Source organism: Excalfactoria chinensis, chromosome 26 (genome assembly GCF_039878825.1).
Source record: "Excalfactoria chinensis isolate bCotChi1 chromosome 26, bCotChi1.hap2, whole genome shotgun sequence".
NCBI classification, from domain to species: Eukaryota; Metazoa; Chordata; class Aves; order Galliformes; family Phasianidae; genus Excalfactoria; species Excalfactoria chinensis.
In genome coordinates, this window is record NC_092850.1 from 2,147,426 (window position 1) to 2,170,823 (window position 23,398).

Here is a 23,398-nt window from a genome sequence, read left to right on the forward strand (position 1 = left end):
ACTGCACAGTCCAGACGGTCCCTGTGTTGTGTGACCTCTGCTCAGCACAATCACTATTCAGCAAAACTGCCACAATGCAGCAGAAGTGGGGCTGCTCCACGAAGGTGCATGAGTTGGAAAACAAGAGTGACCACAGCACATCTGAGGCAGTGCCCTTCCCGCCCCCTGCCTACAGTGGGTGAGTTAAAGATGGGGCTCATCTCCCTGCCTGCAGGCTGTTAGTCATGCTAATTAACTACACGTTTTTATTTTTTCAAGATGTTCCTATCTTCACATACAAGTTTAGTCACTGTTTTGTGATTAAGAGCTCCTCTACTTAATTAATTAAGCAGTTTCAAGGATGCTCATTCTGACCTAGATAAAAATACATGTTTACTGTATCTAAGGATGTATATTCAGAGACTTGTACAGACTTTAGTTCATACTTGACTGACAGCATTCTGATTCCATGATTACACTGACATAACCACACTTCTGTCCTTTGGCAGTTAAAGTTGGATAAAGTGGAGCCTCTGATGTGTGAGATAAGCATGCGATTTTTTTTATCAATTTAAAAATAATAGAGCCTGAAATGTCATCTAAGCAAAGGCAGCACAATGAGAGAACTGTGATCCAAGAGGAAGGCTGCTGGAAGGGGTGATCATAGGGTAACTCGGTGCTGAGCAACCTAAGGGGAAACTTGTGGATACTGTTTAAACATCTAAAAGGCTGAGGTACACACACGTGTGGCCATGGGATCTCCTCAGTGCCCTCTCTGTGAGGCACTGCCAACACCTGCCCCGTGCCCAGGTGGGAGGAAGGCACAGAAACACTTAACCCAAAATAATTTTATTGTTGCTGTTGCTTCCGATACAAAAAACAAAGGAATCCCACAAAGAACCATCTCTCTCTGCGGGACAAGGGCACAGGGTTCAGTTTCAATGCTTCCCAAAAACATCCAGCAAGAAATGGCAATACAAAAAAACACCACACCAGAGAGGAATTAAGGAAACCTTGAGCTTCTTCATGTGATAGCTTTGGCTCAACACACACACACAAACCCATCTCTGCTCATTTATTAATATTTTGTTGTGTTGGTTTGTTTTTTCTTTCTTTTTTTTTTTTTTTTTTTTTTTAAAGCACCTGTTGGGAAAACAAAACCAAACCAAAACAATAATAATAATAATAATAATAAAAACAAACATCAGGCCACCCATCCTGTCACAAGCTCTGGAACTCTTGCAAAACCAGAGTCTGGAGCTGCATTATACAAAAAGAGTTTTCAAGTTTGACTTTAGCCCAAATACAGTATATGTACACCTCCCCACTCCGTGCAGGGGAAGCGTACCAGGAGAAAACAACCACCCCACCCCCAAATACAAAACAAACGTTACTGAATGTGCACTCCTCACACCACCGAGCCATCAGGCTGCGGTGGTTACACATAAATACGGAAAGGTGGATGGATACAGTGCACTAACGCTGACGGTTCCATACCAGCACCAGCTTCTGAAAGCACCTTTGGTTTGTTGTCAGGTAGTTCTGTGTGTCACCAGAGTGAGTTAGCACCTGTCTTGCCTTTGGCAATGCACAATGTTGATGCAGAAGTGAGAACAGATTCCTACAGAATGAGGCCATGGCACTGAGGAGCGCTGTATGAAGGACCACCCCGAGATAGGGGAGAAACCCACCCAGACAAAGCAGCCCACATGGCCAAGGGAGGCAGCGGGGAGAGCTCCTTTCACTTCACTTGTACCTTCCAGACTCTTTGGAGTGCATTTCATCAGTCTGCACTAACTGGGATGCCTTTCAGCTGTCACCAAGGTGCAGGCAGTAATGAGGGCAGTGCCTTTCAGCTTCCATTTCCACTACTGACTGTGGGCAATCAGCACCCCAGTTCACCCCGATGGGTGACACAGGGTCAGGGACCAACCATGAGGGCTGGGCTGTCCCTGCCCCATGCTGCAGAGCCCATCCTCCCCCCGCCATCTGCTCCTGCTGGCAGGAGGGTTTTTATAAGATTTTAAACTACTCACCAATTGTGGCCAGCAAGTCTGCCCCCGTGGTGTGCCATACATGTGCACCAAGTTCTCCATCACCACTGGCAACGGAAGGATGGATGCTCTGAACCAGGCTGCTAAAGTTCCCTTCCAGTTTAGTTTGTTCGTTTGCATTAACCAGTGCAATTACTTGCTTTTCCCCAGAGCTCCTATTCACTTCTGTAAGGACACATTCACGCCTGGCTTGCTGGAGCTCTATAGAACCCCTTCCAGCACCAATCTTTGGAGGGAATGCACTGTTGAGCACACTACAGTGCAAAAACCCTACGTTCCCTGCAAGAGATCTGGTCCTTTGGGCTGGCTGCTTCATGACATGAGGTTTGCAGCCTGAGCTGCCCCTTTACTCACTAGTGAGCTTTTCAGTTTGACAGAGCAACCCAAATGGACCAGAAGACATGGAGAGGACAGAGAGACATAGGAGCCAGCATAGGTAGGGCTCTTGTGCAGCACCAATATGACAATGTAGAATCAAAGGAGGAAAGAAACTGTTGGGAAAGGCACTGACCAAAGCCGCCCCCACATCCCCTCCCATTTACTGAGATGTGGGGTGGTGTATGGGCTGTGAGCGTGAGGGACCGGAACCTTTCCATGGTGCTGCCTCTGCCAGCTCAGATCAACAGCACCTTGTTTAAAGGAGACAGAAGGAGCTGAGTGCAGGGAGGATGCCCCTGCTAACACAGCAGAAACTTTGGCAAAGCTTGCATGAGCTCATTTGTAGTGTGGCTTGGTTTTGAGCCAAGCACCCTATGGAATGGAATACCCCTGCATGGCCCAGGTGAGTGCTGAGCCCACGGGGACGTTCCCCATCAGTTGTGCAGTGCAGTGGGGGAAGGTGGTGGCAGTGGGTGCAGCAAGAGAAGAGGCAGTTGTTTCCAGGTGGGGATGGCAAGGCTAAGGACTGTACTGTCGATTGGGTGGGTGGGTCTCACAGCTGTTAATAGAGCTGGAGCTGGAGCTTCATCCTCAGTGCTTGGCCCAGCTCCCCTGCTAAGTAGTTGAGGTCATTCTTGGCCTCTAGTTTCTGCAGTTCCCTCTTGCGGTACAGGGGCACGCTCATGATTTCCAGCAGGTAGGTGCCAGGCACTATTTTCTTGCGGCCAAGGTGCAGGAAGCTGAGCCCTTCTTTTTGGTGGATGCGGAAGTAGCCATCCTCATTCCCATGGGAGATGAGGTACCGCACACGGTTCTCCAGGGGTTCCACAGCTGGCAGAAGCTCCAGGATGTGCTCGTTGTGTGCCAGATCAGAGAGGTTCAGCATCATGGACAGAGGAGCCTCCACATCCATGCTGGCCAAATTCACAGTGTGATCCTAGGGAAGGAGCCAGGCATGTTACTTACAGATGCCAAGAAAAGGTGATGGCCTGATATGAGAAGACTTGATTTAGGAGGTTCTGCCTCATGTGCCATCCTAAGGCAGCTCTACGTTGTATGGGTTCCACACCAGGCAGCCACCCCCTAAGTGACTCAACTCTTATCTTGCACCACCCCATCTGGGATGTCGTGAATTTCTTACCTTGTGCCTCTCAGTGCCATTGACACTGCGTCGCTGTCGGCCTCTCTTGGGGTACCCATTTATCTTGCACTCATAGCAGGTTTCAGGGGAGAGCAGATTGTCTTCATCCTCTTCTTGAGGGGCAGGAAGGTAGGACCCTTTCCCAAAGCCCAAGCCAGAAATACAGTGTCTGGTGGCAGAAAAGCAGAGAGTTCCATCTCAGATTAATGCTTCAAGAAGGAAAACTCAGCATTGCCCTCATGTATTCCCCATGTGGCACCCAGACATAAAAGGAAGATGACACCTTGCATGGCTTGTGCAGAATGCCTTATCGTCAGGATATACCTGGGGGAGGTATCAGGCCACACCTTGTTAAATAAGGCAGTAGGTTCAATTTGCACTGCATCTGCTACACTGCTAGCAACTGCTCTAACTAGTAAGCTGGAAAAGGATATGGGCATTAGCAAGGGGATTCTGTGAGGGGACAGCAATGGTCTGGCAATGGAAAAGTCAAGGGCTCATGGGAATGGGAGCTCACTGGCTCCCACAGCTCCCTCAGACTGTCTGGTGACTCTGGCAGGAAGTAGAAGTGTGGTGACAAGAGGATGCCTGTGGGCAGCTTGTACAGAACAACCTGCAACATCTGGTAATGTACAGGTGTCTGTGTGGACACCATGAAATATACATTGTGCAGCTCATGCCCACCTTGGTTGTTGTTCTCAGGGGCCTGAGCTACAAACTGTGGTGGAGCTGTGGCACCATCACCTGGTACCTGGTTACCTACATACTCTGTGCATAGCAGCAGCTACTTCTTAGAAGTGTCTTGGAGCGCAGGAGAGGAGTGTGAGGTTGCTTTCTGGCAGTAGAGAGCACTCAAGCTCTTCACAAAGTCAAGGTGAAGCACAAGCTGTGTTGGGAACAGCACCTGATACACAGCTGCACTTCAGCATCCACAGTGCTGGGAGATGATCACTTACAGACGAGGTAAGGATGTGGCAGCAAGTAGAACTGCATAGGGTCCTTGCCAGGAAGCACTTAGAGGCTCTGGGTTCACCTGAGTCTAAAAGCATCCATGACTACAGATAGACATGGCTCCAAAAACAGGCTAAAGATGAGCTGGGGTGAAAACCAGTTTCCAGTCATGCTGGTCAAGCTGGGCCATGGTGGGCAAGTCTTGGTCTCTGAACATCACATTTCAAATGTTCTTTATCCAGGTATATCTCAAATTTAAGAAATCCGTACAGCAGAGAGTTGGGTCTTACCCTTGTCCTGCTCGGAAGTAGCCTCCAGGACAGCCACAGAGGTAACCTCCATCAGTGTTGGAGCAGCCATAACTACAGGGGCTGCCGCCAGCTGAGCATTCATCCACATCCTGGCACCCCCCAAAGGCCTGGTCAAAGTCAAAGCCAGATGGACAGACACACTTGAAACTTCCCAGAGTGTTGTAGCAGGAGGCAGAGCCGCAGGCAGTTGGGCTGGAGCACTCATTTTCATCTGCACCAAAGACAGCAAACTGGTTAGAAACTTAGTGGGCAAAGGTTTCTGGGGCAGGGCAGGAAGCATAATGCTGGCTTTGCAAATGTGAATCCAGAAATCAGTGTCAGCAACAGTCAGGGTGGCTGCAGAGGGGCTCAGGACCCAGCTGCCATTTATCCCTCAGCCCTCAGCCCCAGGATGCAAGGGTCTCTGTCCCACACTCACCCACACACTGATTCCACTGGTAGTGCTGCACGTAGCCCTGTGGACAGCCACATCTGTAGCCCCCAAGCACGTTTTGGCAGCCATGCTGGCACCGGTGGTTTCCGTCACACTCATCTACATCTGCAGCAATGTAACACAGGGGGTGGTGAGACAACAACTCCCTGTCCCATACACAGGGACCATACTTGTACACAGTACATGCTTGGAAGCCAGTACCCATCAGGGTGCTCATGTAGGTGAATGGTTCTGCCCTATTATAGCTCTGTGGCTTGCACTCGAATAGCACCATCAGTCCCAAGCCCCACATATATCCCCTTGCAGCTGCTGCTTGGATGGTTTTTGCTCTGAGGCCTCTTGTCCTGCCTGGACCATTCTGTTCTGCCTCATTCTGCCTATGTTCAATACAGGCTACTCTTTGGCATAGCATGTGGTGGGGTTTGCCTGTCATGGGCTCTCCCATAGTGAGACACAGGCCCATTCCTTTCCCATTCTTGGCTGCTATGATTGCAGTACCAAGACCTTCACCTGCTCGTCCAAGAGCAAGTCTCTCTCCAGGCAGATGAGGGCAATGTGATGCTATGAGTCAACTAGAAGCTCTTTCACAAACATGTTTCTGTCAAAGCCCCTGAGAGAAAGACCTACCTTCACAGTTGACACCAGAGCTGTCCAGGGAGAATCCCTTCTGACATTCACAGTTGTAGCTTCCTGGTGTGTTCAGACACTGCCCTTTGGCTCCACACAGAGAGGGCTGAGCAGTGCACTCATTATTGTCTGCAAAACATTAGCAGCTGCCTGTAAGTTCAACCCGAAGGGGAGTATGGCTTTGAGGTCAGCTCCCTGGCACTGGTAACAGAATGAAACATCGGATGCTGACTGCAGAGAGGTCAGCAGCAGCTCTCTTCAGAGCTGCAGTATTCCACAGCCAGAGCTGCAGGGCTTGGAGAGACTGCAGGGCCTGAAGCTAACTCCCCCCTGGATACCCTCCATGTGCACAGCAGCCAATGCCTCTACTCACCAATGCAGGATGAGTGGTGCTGAGTGAAGCCTGGAGGGCACTTGCAGTTGAATCCTCCAATAACGTTCACACACAGGAACTGGCAGTTGTGCTGCTTGGTGGAACATTCGTCCAAGTCTAAAGCAACAAGAACAAGAACATGTGTCCTAGTTTCTCTCATGGAGATAGCTTATCTCTGTGGTCTGAGTTGATGGCAGCTGAGCACACATGGTGAAACAGCTATGCTGAAAAGACTGGGACCTGGCATGGACCAACCTTAGGAACACCACACACAAAGGTCCTCCTGCATGAGAATCACAAGTCTAAGCAGACTCTCCATCTCTGATTACATCCCAGCACACAGGGAAGACACAGAGATTTTTCTCTGCCTCCCCAGTAAGCCACAAATCCCAGCCCTCTCAGGTTCTCAGACCACTTCTCTTGCAGGCTGGAATGAGTCAGGGTCTCTGCTGCTTCCTTCTCCTGGGAAAATACCTTTGCAAATCTTCCCATCTTCTTGCAGAATGTATCCTCGTGGGCACGAGCACTGGTAGCTGCCCTCTGTGTTCTTGCAGATGAAGTTACATGGCTTAGGAGACTGGTTACACTCATCCAGATCTGGAGTTGAGAGACACAGGACGAAGTGTTAATGAGTAGGGGGATATAGGACCCCCTCTTTGCATGCTGAGAAGAAGGGACAGAGAAAGGCTTGCCAAGGCCAAGGGCTGTACATAGAAATGGGTTTCTTTCTCCCAACTCACCCACACAGGCTGTGCCTGTGATATCTGCTGTGTAGCCCAACCTGCAGTGGCAGCGGAAGGAGCCAATGCTGTTGATGCACTGTCCATTCTTGCAGAGACTGGGCAGTACCTTGCACTCATCAATGTCTGCAGGAGAGAGGGAAGGAACTGTTAGTGCCAGTGCTGCCTCTACGGCCATGCTCCTATGACTGCATTCTGCCAGGACAACCCAGGCTCTATGTGAGCACCAGAGGTTACGTGCAGGGAGCTGTAAGATAACGTTGCAGAAGCTTCTTGTCTGCTCCAGGCACTGTGCAGACCTGACCTAGTCAGTTCCTGGTGCAGTTCAGCTTGTACCCACATTTCTGCTTTCTCCCCTCTGCACTAAAGGTGATTTGGGACCCAGCTCACCTCTCCCATCAGTGGAGTACCCTGGACCATGAGGACACATTTTCTTGTACTGGGCAGTTCCAAGAAGGGGGCAGAGCTCACACTGGGGTCCCCAACTGCGCCCACTGTTGCAGCAGCACTCAGATTTGGTGACCAGGTTGCGGTTGGTGGAAGACATCTGGCACATGGTTTGCAGTACTTCAGTGAAGCAGAAGCCCTGGCGGGTGTCTGGATAGAGAGGTCGGGAAGACAAGTTCAGGATGTGAGACTATGATGTCCGCAGCAATGCTAACTGAGTAACCTGTCCAGACTGTGCAAGTTCCAGCACAGAGTCTAGTGTGGTTTGGGTAATACAAAAGGGAGAGGTGATTCCACAAGAAGCATCCCCCTACAGTTTGAGTGCTGGCTGTCCAGGCTAGTTCCTGGCTCTAGCCTTTCCATGTGTCCTTCCATAGGCTTTGTCATCTCTTTTACACAGAAACATTCCCTGTCACTGCTTGAACATACATCACAGAAACTGTGACCTGAGCCATGGATGACAGCTCCTACTTTCTGAGATGGGTAAAATCCTGGTTTTCCATGAGGATATGTAGCTCACATGGGACACTTCTATCCAACAGGTAAATCCTTTCTGTTTCTGTCCTGAGCCCCAGTTCTGGCCCAGTCCCTTGTCCCTGAACCTGACAGATCCTGGGGGTCTCCTTGGCGCTGCCCTGGCTGCTTCTTACCTCCCAGTTCTGACACAGCAGTGGCTGGGCCAAGGCTCAGTGCCCTACAAGGCTCTCAAGGTGCACCCTACCTCTGTGGGCAAAACTCAACATGGTTAAGTATGGACAACAAATTGTTCACAAAGCAAATCTTAACAGCAACCTTGTCTGCACTTTTCTTCTGTCCCCACACTTCACTGAACTTGTGGTTCAACATTTTCAAATCTTTGGGCAAATTCCCAAAGCACCTGAAAAGCACCATGTGCCACTAACCAGAGGCTGATCAAGACCATGGTAATTACCAATACACTCTGTGCCAGAGGGACTGACTTCAAAACCTTCATTGCAATCACAGCGGTAACTTCCCACCGTGTTGATGCAGCGGCCATTGGGGCAGATTCCAGGCTTGGTGCGGCACTCATTTTCATCTAGGAAGGAAGTCACAAAGAACTGTGGTGACCAATTTCAGCTTTCCATGAGTTTCCATGCTACCACTCATCCTGAAACAAGTCCACACAGTCCTCTGGGGTACATTCCCACATCCTCAGACAGCTGAGAAACAAACCCACTTTCCCCAGAACTCCCATAAAGCAGAGTGCCCAACTTCCCTGCATTGCACACCCTCCATCTGCAAGTGGCTGAGCTGCCAGAGTGGGACTGGAGCTGAGCCTGCTCTGCATTCCTCTTGTCCCTACCACTGTGCAGGTGTGCATGGGCCAGCACTTCTGAAAGCAGCACAGTGCAAAGAGGCTTGACACAGACATGGAGAGATTCGAGAAAAACAACACAAGGTGTAATGCTGTGTCACCCTGGGATGGATATGGGTCTACAGATGAGCAGAGACTGTGGGTGAGAGGGCATCTAATAGGTTTGGAAGCCATGACACACGGCAAGACCCAGGAAGGACTTGTTTCACAGGACATAAGCAAAAGTTACAGGGCTGCATACAAGTCCAACCCCACTGAGAAACCCCCCCGGCCTAACTCTTGCTACCTGTGCAGCCCTCTCCGTCAGGTCTGCGCTGCATTCCTGGTGGGCAGATACACAGGAAGGTGCCGATGAGATTCTTGCACAGCATTCCTCGAGACTCGCAGTCGTGCAGACCCTCTGCACACTCATCCAGATCTGCAACCAATAGTTTGGTGAGAACATCCTGCCAGCTTGAACCACTGTGGGAACAGCTAAGCGGCGTTCAAAGCTACACTCTTCTGCCAATCCCTGCTGCCCTGCCCAAAACTGGCACACGGCAGACACCAGGGTAGATGCAAGACTGAGCACAAGCCCAAAGACAGTAGTCCAGATGTCCTGCCTTCTGTGTAGTACCAGGGATAGTCAAGAGGCAGGGACCTGGAGAGTGTGTGGGAGCTCTCCAAACAGCTGCAGAAGGAAGATTTTACCTCTGCACATTCTTCTGTCTTCTCGGAGGGCATACCCAGATGGACACATGCACTCATAGGAGCCAAAAGTGTTGATGCAGCGGAATGCACAAAGCAAAGGATTCGATGCGCACTCATTAATATCTGGGAAACAGAAGAGAGGAGAGAGCTTGACTCTGCACTCTGAGCAGGATCAGCTGACAGAAGACCTGCCTAAGTCAGACTTCCCTTCTGCACATTCATCTCATGACAGCTTTCTGTGCTTCACCAAGGCTTCCTGTCACAGTCTGCAGTTGTAAAGGGATACACAGCAGGTGACTGAGCCCCTCTGATGGGGACAGGATCCTGGATCCTTGCTGAGGCAGCTGCTGCTTTCAAATTGGCCTCCAGCACTCACTCTGAGCTCCAACCTCAGAGGAAGCCAAAGGAAATGCTGACCTGATTGCTGCTCACTCAGCCAGGCAATGAACCACTGGGGGGCATGCACACGGCCAGAATGTGGCTGTGGTTTTCTGGGATAGCAATCTAATTTTTATACAAGTGTCTGTGGAGGTAGGGGATGAAGGACACTGTAGAAACCAAGGGAAGCAGGAAGAGATTTCCTTGGTTTCTCCCATCTTCAGCTCTGCAAGGTGGGGTGAAGGGGAAGACCCACTGCAGCCTTACCTTCACATGTCATCATGGGCCCTGGCTCAAAGCCCTCATCACAGACACATTCAAAACCTCCCACCACGTTGGTGCAGGTACCATTTCCACAGGGGTTGCCGATGGAGCATTCATCCGTATCTGGAGGAAGGCAGGACCAGGTTAGGTAGATGATTTATATAGGAAAGATGTAGGCTAGTAACTTCTTTCAGCCAAGCATTCACACAGGCTCAGCAAAATCAGTAGCCAGGGTTAAAAAAGGAAGGGACAGAGTAAAAGTGCGTTCAAAAATCCTTCTTTCCACACACACACACTCCCATGCTTTCTTATAGCTGTTGACATAAGGAGGACAAACACTCAGGCCCTTACCCACACAGTTGACTCCCGTGTAGTCGAGGTTGTACCCAAAGGGGCACTCGCAGCGGAAGGAACCATCAGTATTAATGCAGGCCCCATTGATACAGACACCCAGGTTCTCTGAGCATTCATTCACATCTAGAGGGGTAACCAAGGAAAGGTTAAATCACATGGGAGCATGTGGCCAGAAACACCCCCATTCTCTTTGAGCTGGCCCTGAAATCCAAGCCTCCTGCCAGAGCTGGAGACTGCCTGGGTGAGCAGAGACCATGACCTCAGGGGGGACTGCACATTCCCCCCTTACTGCCACTGGGACTGAGCTCTTCTCTCCTGAAAGCCAAGGTATGGTTGCCCCCCACAGGACACATTTCTTGACCCTGGACCACACCATACCTTCTCGGGTATCACCCGGACCTGGGATGGCTCCGTGGCCATATGGACACAGCTCCTGGAAGGCAACTGGAAGAAAGCAGAAAAGTGAGCTGGGCTTAGACACGAACCCATTCCCAGAGGCCAAAATGCGCTTTTGCTGCTTCCTACCATTTCCTTCTTGTGGGCACAGCTCACATGGGTCTCCCCAGCCTTCTCCTGGCATCTTGCTGCAGCAGCACCGAGCCTTGGTGGTGTTGAAGGCCTTGGGGACAGAGCACTTCCCATTGTCAAAGCGAGTGAAGCAGAAGCTTTGGCGAGTATCTGTAGGAGGACAGGGAAATGCACAGAGCACTGCAGTCATCCAATGGTGATGCTGTTCTCCTCTCCCCTTCAGCATCAGGAAGGGTCTTCTTCAGGATGCTGATGTTCTGGATGACTCTGCAGATGGGCAGCGCTGCTGTGGAGGAAATGGGCAGCCCAACCACCCCGAATTTTGGCTAAGAGACAATATCCAACTCCCACTCATCAATCTTGAGAACACCTCAAAGGGGTCACAGCAGGCAGCTGTGCCAGCTCCTGCCTCCATCCACGGTGTTTGTTTTTGCCATGTCCTGTACTTCCCCATCCTCCCAAGGGCAGAGCTGCACTCACCAAAGCATCGCCGGCCATTGTCAGATAGCACAAAGCCTGGGGGGCAGACACACTGGAAGCTGCCAGGAGTATTGGTGCATGTCCCAAAGAGGCAGATGTTGGGCTCCTCTTCACATTCATTGATATCTGAAACCATTACAGATGTATTACAGAGCAGCCAAAAGTCACTCCTTTTTTCATAGCATTGAAACCAGGTGAAGTTGTCATCTCTGGGGTACTCTGCTGCCTGCAGGTTACCACCCTTCTTGGGGACAGAGACCCTGACCCTAACCCTGAACCCACTTTCAGGGCAAATGGGACAGTGAAGTGGTCAGGGTACAGCAAAAACACTGACCCTCCTCAGTCCTGGGAGCACCTTGGCCTTGCTCTGTGCCCAGTCATTCTGAGAGGTTATTTGGGGGTAGTGACACATGCCTACCCCACCCAGGAAGGATATGGTTGCTCTGAGAGCCTCCCATGTCAGCCACATTCTGTGCTGGAAATGGAGGAGACAGAGAGGCAACATTACCAATGCAATTGTCGTTCTGCACTTCATACCCAGGGGGGCAAATACAGCGGAAGGAGCCCTCCAAGTTCTGGCAAGTGCCTGGGGAGCAGGTCCCAGGCAGGCTCACGCACTCGTTGATGTCTGCAGAGGAGGGGAATTAACCTTTGAGTAGACCAGCTCGAATCCATGTCTCACAGCACTGCCCAATGGCAGCCATGGCAACACACAGCTCATCTTCCTGGGAAGGACACTCACCTACACAGTTCTTCCCATCCGGAGTTCGGTCATAGCCCTCTTGGCACAGGCACTGAAAGGAGCCGATGCTGTTGATGCACTGGCCATTTCGACACACCTGTCCCACCATGGATGAGCACTCATCAATGTCTGTGGGAAGGAAATGACAATCACAGTGAGAAGAAATACAGCACATTAGTGTCAGCGTGCCACCATAACCAACTCACACCCCTGACTGCTGACATGTACAACCACCCCTGCAGTCACAGCCTGGTGAGAACCAGCAATTACTCCTGCAACTGCTACAACCTGATACACAGAACTGAATTCCTGTATGCCACTGCAGGGCACACAGAGAATGCCCCACAGCTCCTGCCAAATGGCACCAGTTCATCATCCATGTGCAACTCACCCATGCAGTCATTATTGTGTGTAAGCTCAAAGCCAGGGAAGCAGAGGCAGTTGTAGGACCCAACTGTGTTCTTGCAGGTCCCATTTCCACAGGGCTGTCGATCACATTCATCAATATCTGCAGGGAAAAAGACACTCATGACTGAGAGGCTGAGAACCACTGCCTTGAAGGGCAGATGGGGCCCAGCCAGATGCACCATGTCACTGTGGTTTTGCAGCTTGGATTATGAGGACATGATGGCCCTGCCCTTGGCTGTCCCTGGCACAACCCAGCAGGTGCTGGAGAAAGCTCACGTCCATCATAAAACGTGATTCACTCAAAAGGGCAGCACAGGATTGGGGTGGCCACACTGACCCATGCACATGGTCTGCTCCCCGGTGGCCTTGAAGCCGTTGTGACAGATGCAGATGTAGCTGCCCTCAGTGTCAACACAGTCCCCATGGCTGCAGACGTTGGGGATTTCCTGGCATTCGTTGCGACCTACGACAAAGCACAATGGGTGCTGGTGAGCAGAAGGGACAGATTAAAGGGAAAAAGCCAAGGTACTGTCCTCCTGCAGGTCCTGCTGGGTCTGTGAGCAAAAGCACAGGAAGACAGGGCTGTGGGTTTCTGAGAGATGGCTTCACTGAGAACAAGCAAGACAACATTGATCTGCAATCTCTGAAAAATAATCTAAGTGAGCTCCCAAAGGAAAGCTGCTCTACTATTTCTGCATCCTCTTGGCCACATTAGGACTAAAAAAAGGAGCATACCATAGACAGAAGGATCTGGCCTTCTGCTGGGTGATAACCACCTGCATGACCAGAGACCTTTCCTCATCCCCCAGGGGCCTGCAGTCCCTAAGAACTATTCCATAAGTGGAGGTATCCCACAGTCACCGTGTGGGCAAGTTGTGGTTCCCAGGTCTGACAAAAGATCAGGAAGGAATACAGGGGGATGGTGCATCCCTCATCCTGTCCATCCCTGAGCCCACCCCAGTGCTCTGCAGAGCCAACCAAAGGGCCCAGCAGTGCCAGCATTCCCACACTCGCCTCTAAAGCAGGCAGCAAGCAGCTCCCATCTTACCCACGCAGGCTCCGCTAGGTGACAGCTTGTATCCAGTTGAGCATTCGCACCTGTAGCTGCCTGGGATGTTGATGCAGTCAGCATTGCGCTGGCAGAGGTTCTCTCCACTGCTGCATTCATCAATATCTGCGGGAGAAGAGCATACGGACTGTTAGGGCATTGTCCTGCTGGGGCTGGAGAGGCTCAGTGGAGCCACCTGAATTTTAACCCCTGGTTTGCCTCAAACAGTTTCTTCTTGCTGGCAGCAGTCCTGGCCTCTGTTACCTTCACAGATGAGCAGTATGTTGTTGTAGCTGAATCCAATGGGGCACTCGCACCGGAAGCTGCCAATCTGGTTGATGCAGACACCATTGGTACAGATTGCAGGGATCTCGCTGCACTCATCAATATCTGCACACAGACAACATCTGTCACCATCCCAGGAAGGCAGAAAGGAGGAAAGCACCCCTCATTACTGGAATACCATTGCCCTTATTCATTCTAGAAAGAAGTTCAGCAGTAGAACAACTCCTGTAGGACTGACACTGGATTGTGCTGACAGCATCAGGCTGTGGCCGTTCTGCAGAGCTCTGTGCACACAACAGAGCCACACAAGACTCCATGTCATACTAGATATGTGATTGCTGGCAGAGTCTGTATGGCATGTGTTAGGAAGGAGCCTGCCTAGGACATCCACTTTGCTTTCTTTGAGTGTGCCTCTGCAGTAATGAGGACATTAGCTCAGGGTCAGGGACCATGCTGCAAATGGGGAGCTCAGGAGGGCAATGAAGCACTGAGCTGGCTTAGGGACACTGTGATCAGCACAATCCACCAGCAGCCCCATCACTCCACACACATGGCTGACACCTTCTATAGGTGTCAGTTCATGCCTCTTTGCTTCCTGCGGATGGAACTCTGAAGCTGTCAGGTCTGTGCTGCTGGCAACAGGAGGAACAGGTGAATTCTGGATCTACCTGGCTACTGCCTGTGGTCACTGACAATCTGTCTCTCCAGGTGCCACAGAGACCAACAGATATGTGCAAATGTGGGGAGATCTGAGAAGCCTGGATACTTAGGAGACAGGTCTGAAGACATGGCCAGCCATGTTTGCCACCTCTTTTACTTGCCTTTTCTCTGCTCAGGTCTTAATTTGCTAAGGGTGGGGAAGCAAACAAGCTCATAGGCTCTGTGGCAGAGAGCACTGGTACCACAGGGCATGGGGCAGTGGGGCTGGCAGTACTCACCAATGGGCTTCCCTGTGTGGATGTCGATGATAAAGCCAGGGGCCTGGTTCCCACACAGGATTTGGTACTCGGCTGGAAGGGGAACATCACAGTCATGGCCATGTTTAGTGAGCAGGCAGTGAGGAACAAAAAGCCCAAATATGGCAAAGAGGATACAGAGGGCAGGGGTTACCCACATGGTGCTCAGCCAGGAACCACAGGGCTGGCACGTGAGTACACCAAGAACCTGTATAGCTCGGGGTAAAGGCCCCAAGCTACTGTATGCCCCCACACCTCCTCAGCAGATCCCACACACACCCCCCCCCCTCTGCAGACACCAATCTGGTCACCTGCATCCCTCCAGCATGTGGAGCTGCCTGTCTGACATCATGCACATCTGCAAGCGCTGCCTGCCAGCCATGATGCTCTCCCTTTTTGCCAACTATTTTGTTACTCCCACTGTGTCCGTACCCCAAAGCTGTTGGGGGCAGCCATGGTCCCAGTGTGCCTTTCCAGGAAGTCTGACTTACGGCTGGCTGGAGTAGGGCAGGGTTCACACGGTTTGTTCCAGGCTTTGCCAATGTTGTAGGAGCAGCAGCACATCTTCTTGGTCATGTTGAAAGAGAGCTCGTTCTCACACGTGTCATTGTAGTTGCGATAGCACACGCTCTTCCTCATGTCTGCAAAGGCAGCCCAGACACTGACTTGTGCCTCCTGAGACCCAGCTGTGCTCACTGCACTTCCCACTCCTTCCAGTCAACCACAGTGCCCACAGTGTGCTGTCCACCATACCACCCATGAGCAGAGCACAGCCAGGGCACTGACACAGCCCTTCCCAGAGATTCAGACAATGCCATACCCATGCAGTTGTTTCCTCCATTGACTTGCATGTATTCAGGGGGGCACACACAGGTGTAGTTGCCAAGGGTGTTGTAACAGGTCCCAGGGCCACAGATCCCAATGTGAGCAGAGCACTCATCAATATCTGCCAAAAAGAGGAGTCTGAAGGTTAAAGTACTGAGTAGAGGTAGTGACAGGCCTAGCATGGAGTGGAAGGTGTGTTGGGCACATGGTACAGACAGCCTGGCACAAGGACCGGGCTGGCCTGACATAGAGAAAGGAGCCAGGGTTTGTGGTAAGGATGAAGAAAGAACAGATTCTGCCAGCCACTCCTGTGGCATGAAGGAAAGATCTTGCACAGACAGAACCACAACTCTGTACACACTTCCACACATATGACATACGCACCAGGCTCACAGGCATGCAGGGCATGGTGCAGTTACCTTCACAGATCCGTGTGTCCTCGTTGAGGTAGTAGCCAAGGGGGCACTCACACTGGAAGCTGCCAAAAGTGTTCACACAGTTTCCACCCTGGCAGAGACCTGGCAGCTCCTGGCACTCGTCAATATCTGTGGTAGGAGAGCAGCCAGGGGATGTTCACCACCTGTAGCCCCAGCAACACCCCCAGCCCACTGTGCTGACCCACTGTCTGCAACCACTGCTGGCAGCTAAGCAGCTCTGCCAGGTGTCTGGAGAATGCTTGATGAGAACACACACTTGTTTGTCACCCAGTGGTTGAAGCTTAGAGATCTCACAGCCAGCCCAGCTGTGTAGCAGATAGTGGGCAGGTCTCTGGGCAGGCTTACCTTCCAGGATGACAGTGATAGGGTTGGGCCGGAAACCTTCACCTCCAGGGCACAGGGTCTTGTACTCAGCTGTAGGAAAAGTCAGTCAGGGAAAGAGGGCAGGGAGGGAAAACCAGGAGAATTCCAGTAAAAACAGGCCATGAAAATGGTGACAATGGTCCAGGGTTAAGTGGCTGACTCTCATCACACTTGAAGCTAGATTAGCTCTCTCTACCTGACCACTCCAGAAAGGAACTATTTTACATCCACTTACCTCCCCCAGCCTATGGTGATGAGGAACAAATGATACCAACCTGAACTCCCCATGCATAACTTGCTGGTTTTCCCAATCACACCTTCTCTCAGACCTGGTCCACCTATGCAGCCCTGGACAGCAGGGTTAGCCTCTCCTCCCTCAGCTTACTTTGCCTTATTGTGATGAACACAAATACCAGACCTGAGGCCCCTGAGAAACCGTAAGGACGCTGCCCCTTCCTCTCCCTTCCTTCCTATGCTGCCCATTCAGCCCATGTCCAATTTCATCCCAGATGTCTTCCCACTCACTCGTGTTGGCTGGAGGACAAAGCTCGCAGGGGTTGCCCCATGCACGACCCAGTGAGCAGCAGCAGGATGCCCGAGTGACACCAACTCCAATTTCTGCACTGCAGGAGATCCCCCCATCTCCACGATCCTGGGTGTCCAGGAAGCAGTTCCCAACACGGGTATCTGCACAAAGAAAGCACTGTGTGAGCAAAGAATTGTATGCATGGGAGAAATAACATATCTCCAACCAGGAGAGTCTCTGTACTGATGAAACAAGGTGGGTCAGGCTTAACAGTAGGAAGATACTCTTCTTTTGCTGCAGATTAATTCTATCTGGTAGTGGCCAGCTCTGACCACAATGGACCAACAAGAAGGACCACCTTGGTTGGAAAAGTGCTTATAACACAGATCCCCACTCACCCACACAGCCCACACCAGTGGGGTTCAACTCAAAGTCTTGTGGACAGTTGCACAGGTAGCTTCCAGGAGTGTTGACACACAGGCCATTGATACAGTTCACGGGGTCTGCGCATTCATTGATGTCTGAAAAGATGGAAGGACGATGAAGACTGAAAATAATGAACTGCAAACAATATTCAAGGTGAGGCTGTACCCTGATGTGTTGAGCCTCATCCCATGGACCCACAGAAGTCCTGTACCTGTGCAGTTGCCTCCACTTCTGTCCAGTTCATAGCCGTCATCACAGGCACAACGGAACATGCCAGGCAGGTTCTGGCAGGTCCCAAAGACACAGATATTCTGGAAGGTGCATTCATCAATGTCTGCAAAAGAAAGAGAGATGGGTACACAGGATCTAGCAAGGTATTGGGCCAGAAAAGGCTTCTGCTCCCACTGAAAAGCATTCACCGCCCAGCCACCCACATGGTAACCCACCTTCTTGCGATCATTCTAGTGCCAAAGGGATATCACCTCCTGGGTGAGCAGGATGAGATCAAGGCCACAAAGGACTCCACATCTCTTGGAGCAGCAAACAAAACTCTGGTTACTTACCCTGACAGGCCTTGCTGTCTTCTGTAGGATTGAAGCCCATCTCACACTCGCAGCGGTAACCCCCAGGTGCATTGAGGCATTGCCCATTCTCACACAGGTTCACATTGTCTGCACACTCATCCACATCTGGTGAGAGTCAAGTGTGAGATAGACATGGCGTTAACCAAGAGATAGGAATCTTGCCCAGGACATTCCCACAAGCTTGTTCCCACCCCTCTGCTAGAGGGCTGCAAAGAAAGGGCAATGTAAAACTTATAATTGTCTTGAACCTCTCTGAACACCTGCTGAGAAGAAGGTGGATCTCTCCTTAATGTACCGCAGCAGGTTATTCTGCAGGGCAGGCTGTAGTGGCTTTTAGGGGATGTCTGGTTTGGGGAACAGCCCACAGGCAGATAGATGCCAAGAGAGGTTGGTAGTTAAGATGAGTCTTGAGATGAGCAAGACAGGTAAGTCACATTCCTGCTGCTAAGTGGGTCTGCGGGCCTCACCTGAGCAAGAGAAGCCATCTCCATTGAAGCCTTCTCGGCAAGCGCAGCGGTAGGAGCCCGGTGTGTTGATGCAGTTGGCATTCAGGTTGCACTTGTGCTCTTCTGTTGCACACTCGTCCAAGTCTGGACAGGGAGAAGCATCTGCTCAGTATTTTGCCTCTGGCCTTTCCTCTAGGCATGGAGAGCTAGTGTAGGGACTACAGGGACACCTGGACACACCAACCTCCTCTTCAAGGTTGAGAACTCACCGTTACACTTCAGCCCATCTCCAAGCCAGCCTGTGCGACACTTGCACTTGAAGCTCCCAGGCACGTTGATACAGGAGGCATGCATGTCACAGTTGTGAGCCCCAATCTCACATTCATCAATGTCTGCAGGAAGGAAGGACATTAGAGTATGACAGAGCTCAGCTTCTCCAAGACACAATGAGGGAGCCAGGTGCCATTCTTCTGACTGCTCAAGGAAAGTCATGGATCCTGGGAGCCTGAACCCCAGGAGACGAGAACAGGCTGCTCTAGGGTTGAATCCTTGAGTTGAAGAGCTGATCTGTACTCCCCACTGGAATATAAAGATAAAAGGAAGGGCAGGTCCCTGATTCAGATATAGAACAGGAAAGTGTTACCCTGTTTGAAATCTTCCCTACTGACAATGTTTGCCTGCCCAGCAGGGGCTCTCAGCACCCAGTACATCCCTGGGTGCCCACAGTATGCCCATCAGAGGGAAGATGTTCCCTTCCTGGCAGCTACTGTGGGTGTTTGTGAGGGTTCCCACCAGTACTCCTGGCTCCAGGTCTGGCATGTTCTCACCTGTGCAGCCTGTGGTTCCCTTCTTGACAAAGTAGCCCAGCTGGCAGTGACAGATGAAGGAGCCCTTTGTGTTTTCACACTCTCCATGCAGGCAGATGTTAGGGTTAAGATCACATTCATTCACATCTGCAGGAGAAGGATTTACTTTGAGCACCACAATAACCATATTCTGGCCCTTGGGCAAGCTTCTGCTGCCATACTTCTCTCCCTCCAACAGCAGCCTACAGATGCAGTGCTGTCATGTGCCCAGGGCACAGCCTTGTCCTCACCAATGCAAGTCTTCATGTCCAGGGATGCCATGAAGCCATCAAAGCAGAGGCAGCGATATTCCCCAGGGATGTTTGTACATTGCCCGCCATCACAGATGTCTGGATTATCCTCACATTCATCAATATCTAGAAGGAAGGAGACTGTTACTGAAGTATAGATGTTACAGTGTGGGAAAGTATACTGTGGGAGCAGCAGGGGCAGGAGGGAGTCACAGGTGGGCTTGTGTAACAGATCATGTAGCTACATGACTGGGGGTCCCAAAGAGAAGTGCAAAGCAAAGAGCAGTGCAGAGAAATCACCTCTCTGGAAGTGACCCAAAATTGAGAACCTTTCCTGCTGAAGCCAGCACTATGGACAATGGACATAGAGAACCCCGGGACAGGATCTATGAGAGCCAGTCTTAGTACTCACCTGCACATGACCTCTTGTCAGGCATCAGTGCATAGCCTTCACTGCAGCTGCACTCATAGCTGCCCTCCGAGTTGGAGCAATGTGTGTCACAGCCACCATTGGTTATGGTGCACTCATCAATGTCTGGGGGAGAAAAGGGAGGTCAGGAGCCTGCTTGAGTCATCATTTGGAATACGTGCAGAGCTGCTCAGACACAGTGCCAGCATGGAAACAGTGAAGGTGGGAGAGGTGCCTCTGCGGTGGGCTTGCTGAAGAGGGATTGAAGCTCCCCATGACAGATGAAAGCATTAGTGCCAACTCAAAATAGTTGATTAGAACCCCTTGTCAAGAGTGTTGCAGCAGCTCAGATAAGAGGTTCACCCTCCATCTGGAGCTAACTGACACTCAGGCATCCTGTTAAGCATCATAGGAGGTATGAGACCAGGAGCTCTGAGGTCTTGGCATAGTATCTGGCAAAGTGGAGCACTCACCGACACAGCCCTGCCTGTCTGGCGTGGCCTGGAAGCCTGAATCACACGCACACTGGTAGGTCCCAATGACATTGACACAGCGTCCGTTGCGACACAGATTGTCACTGAGGGAGCATTCATTGATATCTGTGGTGGAGAGAACATTTTGAGCAGCCAGCCATCCTAATCCCATGTTGAGCATCATTTGGCACCCAGCCCTGGGTACTCCTAACTACTGCTTCCAAACCTGATCTGTCCTTGCTTTCTGACATGAAACACTCCAACATACTTTCTGTCCTGAGACGAGAAAGCAGGCTGATCCCCAAGTCAGGACTGCAGATCCTAGGCTCAGCTCTGGGCTAGTATGATTTCACTCATTCACTTTACCATCCTTTCTGAGCCAGCAGGACATTCCCAGGTCCAGAATGACACTCAGTTCTCCCCACAACATTATCCTGACCAGACTCTGGTCATAACATAACTTTCTATCACCTTACCTATGCAAGTGTTCCCTTCAGAAGTCAGCTCATGTCCAGGGGGACAGATGCATTCAAAGCTGCCATCTGTGTTCATGCAGATCCCGCCTCGGCACAGCAGTGGGTCTCGCTCACATTCATTGATATCTGCAGAGGGTGACATGAAAAGTGGCTGATGGATCCCTTCAGCCGGGTTTTCAGATGATAGGGTGATATTGGTGACATGCACCACAGCTTCATCACCAGAGATACATCCTAAAGCAGAGGCACATCTCCAAATTAACAGGACTTGGGTGGGCGCAATGGACTTATGGTTGCATTTTGGGTAATAGCAACTAGTTCCCATCCCACTACTCTTAGTCAATTTCCACAAGTCCACTATTAATTATTGCCACGAGTCCACTGTGGTAGCAATAGTTGTGTAAGGGAAGGCATTAAGGGTGGTGTTATGAGCCCTTACCCATGCAGTTCTTCATCATCATGAAGCCGCTCTCATAGCCTTCGAAGCACTCACACTCAAAGCTTCCTGGTGTGTTGACACAGGTACCATGACCACACAGGTCTGGTGAGATGCGGCACTCATCAATATCTGTGGGGAATGAACAGCAGGTTGCCATAGCAGGACAGGCTACAAGCACTGCTACAGCTGGTACTGGGCTGCTTGTCCTGCATGTTGAATTTTATGGCCCTGGACTGGCAGGTCCACCCAGGCGGACCAAAGATGTCAGCTCCCTGAAGGGACAGATAACACTGAAGAATTCTCTGGTGCAGAACTGATCCTTCTTCCCACGACAATTGCCATGACTCTTCTGGGTGAGGATCCCACAAGTTAGTCATGGCAGTGAGATGGACAAGTGGTCCAGAAGGTGGTCACTCTTCCCTTACCTGTGCAGTTCCTTTCCTCAGCATCCAGAGCAAAACCATTGCCACAGATACATCTGAAGCTGCCAATGGTGTTTCGACAAGTCCCATGAGTGCACAGGCCAGAGAAGACTTTACATTCATTCACATCTGTGCATGAAGGTAAAACAGTGTTTCAGGAAGGGGATGTCTGCAATGAACTTAGGGTCCTAGAGCAGGGAACAGCTTCCTTGAGCTGGGCAGAGGACAGCCTACAATTAGTGACTCCTCTCTTCCTTCTTACCTTTATAGAAGGGCCTGCCTGAAAGCACGTCCCCTCGGTTGGCAAAGCCGGGTCCCCTTGGGCAGATGGCCTTGTACTCACTAGAGCCAACCTTGGGACACTCTTCGCAATCGATGCCCCAGGCTGAGCCCACAGAACAGCAGCACATGTCGATCCGGTACTTGCCCGGCAGAGGCTCCGTGCACTCATCTTCATCCCACTTCATGTAGCACTGTTCCACACGCACATCTGGTAAAAGAGCAGAGCTGAGTCCCTTCCTGCAGCACCTGATCTCTGGGAAAGCCAGAGATACCATTTTCTGGAACAACAGCTCTGTGGCGCAGTTAGCATTGTCCTTAAAATAGCTTTGGCTGGGGCCAGAATGCATTCTCCCTACAATACCCAGGTATGGGCCATTTTGACACGGCCACTTTGGTTGGAATGCTAATAAAGATTATTAGAATGGATGTGACTGCTGGTACTGGGGCACAGAATGAGCTTTTCATAGGGAGTTAGTAATGTAGATGCCCTGTGAAGGGCATGGGGTTGTCACAGTGTGCCAAGAAAGCAGGCAGAAATTTCTTTGAGGCTCCAGGGCAGGGTCCTTAACTATTACTGTTACATCATCTATTTATAGTCTAATCACTGTAATAGCCAGTGGTGATCAGAAGCAGTGAACCCCTGAAAATTCAGCACACAGAACTGGTTACCCATTAAGTCTACCTAATAATAGTGACTGCAATACTGGCTGGGGACATGAAGCTGTGGCAGACTTGTTTTGATGGGGTTGCTTGGTTTGGCAGCTCCTAATGAGTATTTTGTGCTTCAGACAGCAGCAGTATTGGGAACAGAGTGACAGTGTGTGGTGGGATAGGGGATAGTTGAGGCTGTGTAGGGATGGATAACAGGGATCAGGAGTCTGGATGAGACGAAGTGCTCTTACCCACACATGTCCTAGCAGTGCCATCGAGGGTCAGTCCTTCTGGACACTCACACCGAAAGGAGCCAGCTGTGTTCACACAGCGACCATTTGGGCAGACACCGGGAAAGACATCACACTCATTCACATCTGTTGGCAGCAAAGCAAAAGGCAGGTATGAGTGGCACACAGTCATGACTGGGATGGCTTTGAGAAGCTTCTGGAGACCCAGGAAGAGCCCAGAGCTGCCCAACTGGCTAAAACTTGTGGCTTGTCACACTGAAAAACATGCTCCAGACACAGCCTCAGCCACATGCAGAGATGTTTGCAAGGAGGCTGTATCATAGTGTTAGAGATGATCAGACAGAGGGTAGTCCTATTGCAAAGGTCCACAGTTGGCATAGGGCTGACAG

General features: G+C 51.0%; 1 protein-coding gene across 6 annotated transcripts in view; it reads right to left on the reverse strand.

Annotated features, from left to right (window-relative positions):
- Positions 1-1,126: 1,126 nt before the first annotated feature.
- FBN3 (fibrillin 3) overlaps positions 1,127-23,398 on the reverse strand; it is a 59,886-nt gene continuing 37,614 nt past the window's right edge. For all 6 annotated transcript variants that reach the window (XM_072357571.1, XM_072357569.1, XM_072357570.1 and 3 more), the window contains 43 exons: positions 23,010-23,135; positions 22,088-22,315; positions 21,829-21,954; positions 21,404-21,532; positions 20,965-21,090; positions 20,489-20,614; positions 20,019-20,141; positions 19,607-19,732; positions 19,338-19,463; positions 18,780-18,902; positions 18,532-18,654; positions 18,044-18,169; positions 17,692-17,814; positions 17,453-17,575; positions 17,054-17,215; positions 16,511-16,579; positions 16,148-16,273; positions 15,724-15,849; positions 15,395-15,544; positions 14,886-14,957; positions 13,927-14,052; positions 13,663-13,788; positions 12,952-13,077; positions 12,598-12,714; positions 12,207-12,335; positions 11,973-12,092; positions 11,465-11,590; positions 10,982-11,134; positions 10,835-10,900; positions 10,454-10,579; positions 10,106-10,225; positions 9,461-9,583; positions 9,057-9,188; positions 8,366-8,491; positions 7,378-7,584; positions 6,988-7,113; positions 6,722-6,844; positions 6,248-6,364; positions 5,875-6,003; positions 5,233-5,352; positions 4,794-5,025; positions 3,553-3,721; positions 1,127-3,348 (listed from right to left, as the gene is read on the reverse strand). In XM_072357571.1, the coding sequence (XP_072213672.1) occupies positions 2,974-3,348; positions 3,553-3,721; positions 4,794-5,025; positions 5,233-5,352; positions 5,875-6,003; positions 6,248-6,364; positions 6,722-6,844; positions 6,988-7,113; positions 7,378-7,584; positions 8,366-8,491; positions 9,057-9,188; positions 9,461-9,583; positions 10,106-10,225; positions 10,454-10,579; positions 10,835-10,900; positions 10,982-11,134; positions 11,465-11,590; positions 11,973-12,092; positions 12,207-12,335; positions 12,598-12,714; positions 12,952-13,077; positions 13,663-13,788; positions 13,927-14,052; positions 14,886-14,957; positions 15,395-15,544; positions 15,724-15,849; positions 16,148-16,273; positions 16,511-16,579; positions 17,054-17,215; positions 17,453-17,575; positions 17,692-17,814; positions 18,044-18,169; positions 18,532-18,654; positions 18,780-18,902; positions 19,338-19,463; positions 19,607-19,732; positions 20,019-20,141; positions 20,489-20,614; positions 20,965-21,090; positions 21,404-21,532; positions 21,829-21,954; positions 22,088-22,315; positions 23,010-23,135 (5,873 nt within the window). In that variant the 3' untranslated portion in view covers positions 1,127-2,973. The remainder of the gene's footprint in view (positions 3,349-3,552; positions 3,722-4,793; positions 5,026-5,232; positions 5,353-5,874; positions 6,004-6,247; positions 6,365-6,721; positions 6,845-6,987; positions 7,114-7,377; positions 7,585-8,365; positions 8,492-9,056; positions 9,189-9,460; positions 9,584-10,105; positions 10,226-10,453; positions 10,580-10,834; positions 10,901-10,981; positions 11,135-11,464; positions 11,591-11,972; positions 12,093-12,206; positions 12,336-12,597; positions 12,715-12,951; positions 13,078-13,662; positions 13,789-13,926; positions 14,053-14,885; positions 14,958-15,394; positions 15,545-15,723; positions 15,850-16,147; positions 16,274-16,510; positions 16,580-17,053; positions 17,216-17,452; positions 17,576-17,691; positions 17,815-18,043; positions 18,170-18,531; positions 18,655-18,779; positions 18,903-19,337; positions 19,464-19,606; positions 19,733-20,018; positions 20,142-20,488; positions 20,615-20,964; positions 21,091-21,403; positions 21,533-21,828; positions 21,955-22,087; positions 22,316-23,009; positions 23,136-23,398) is intronic.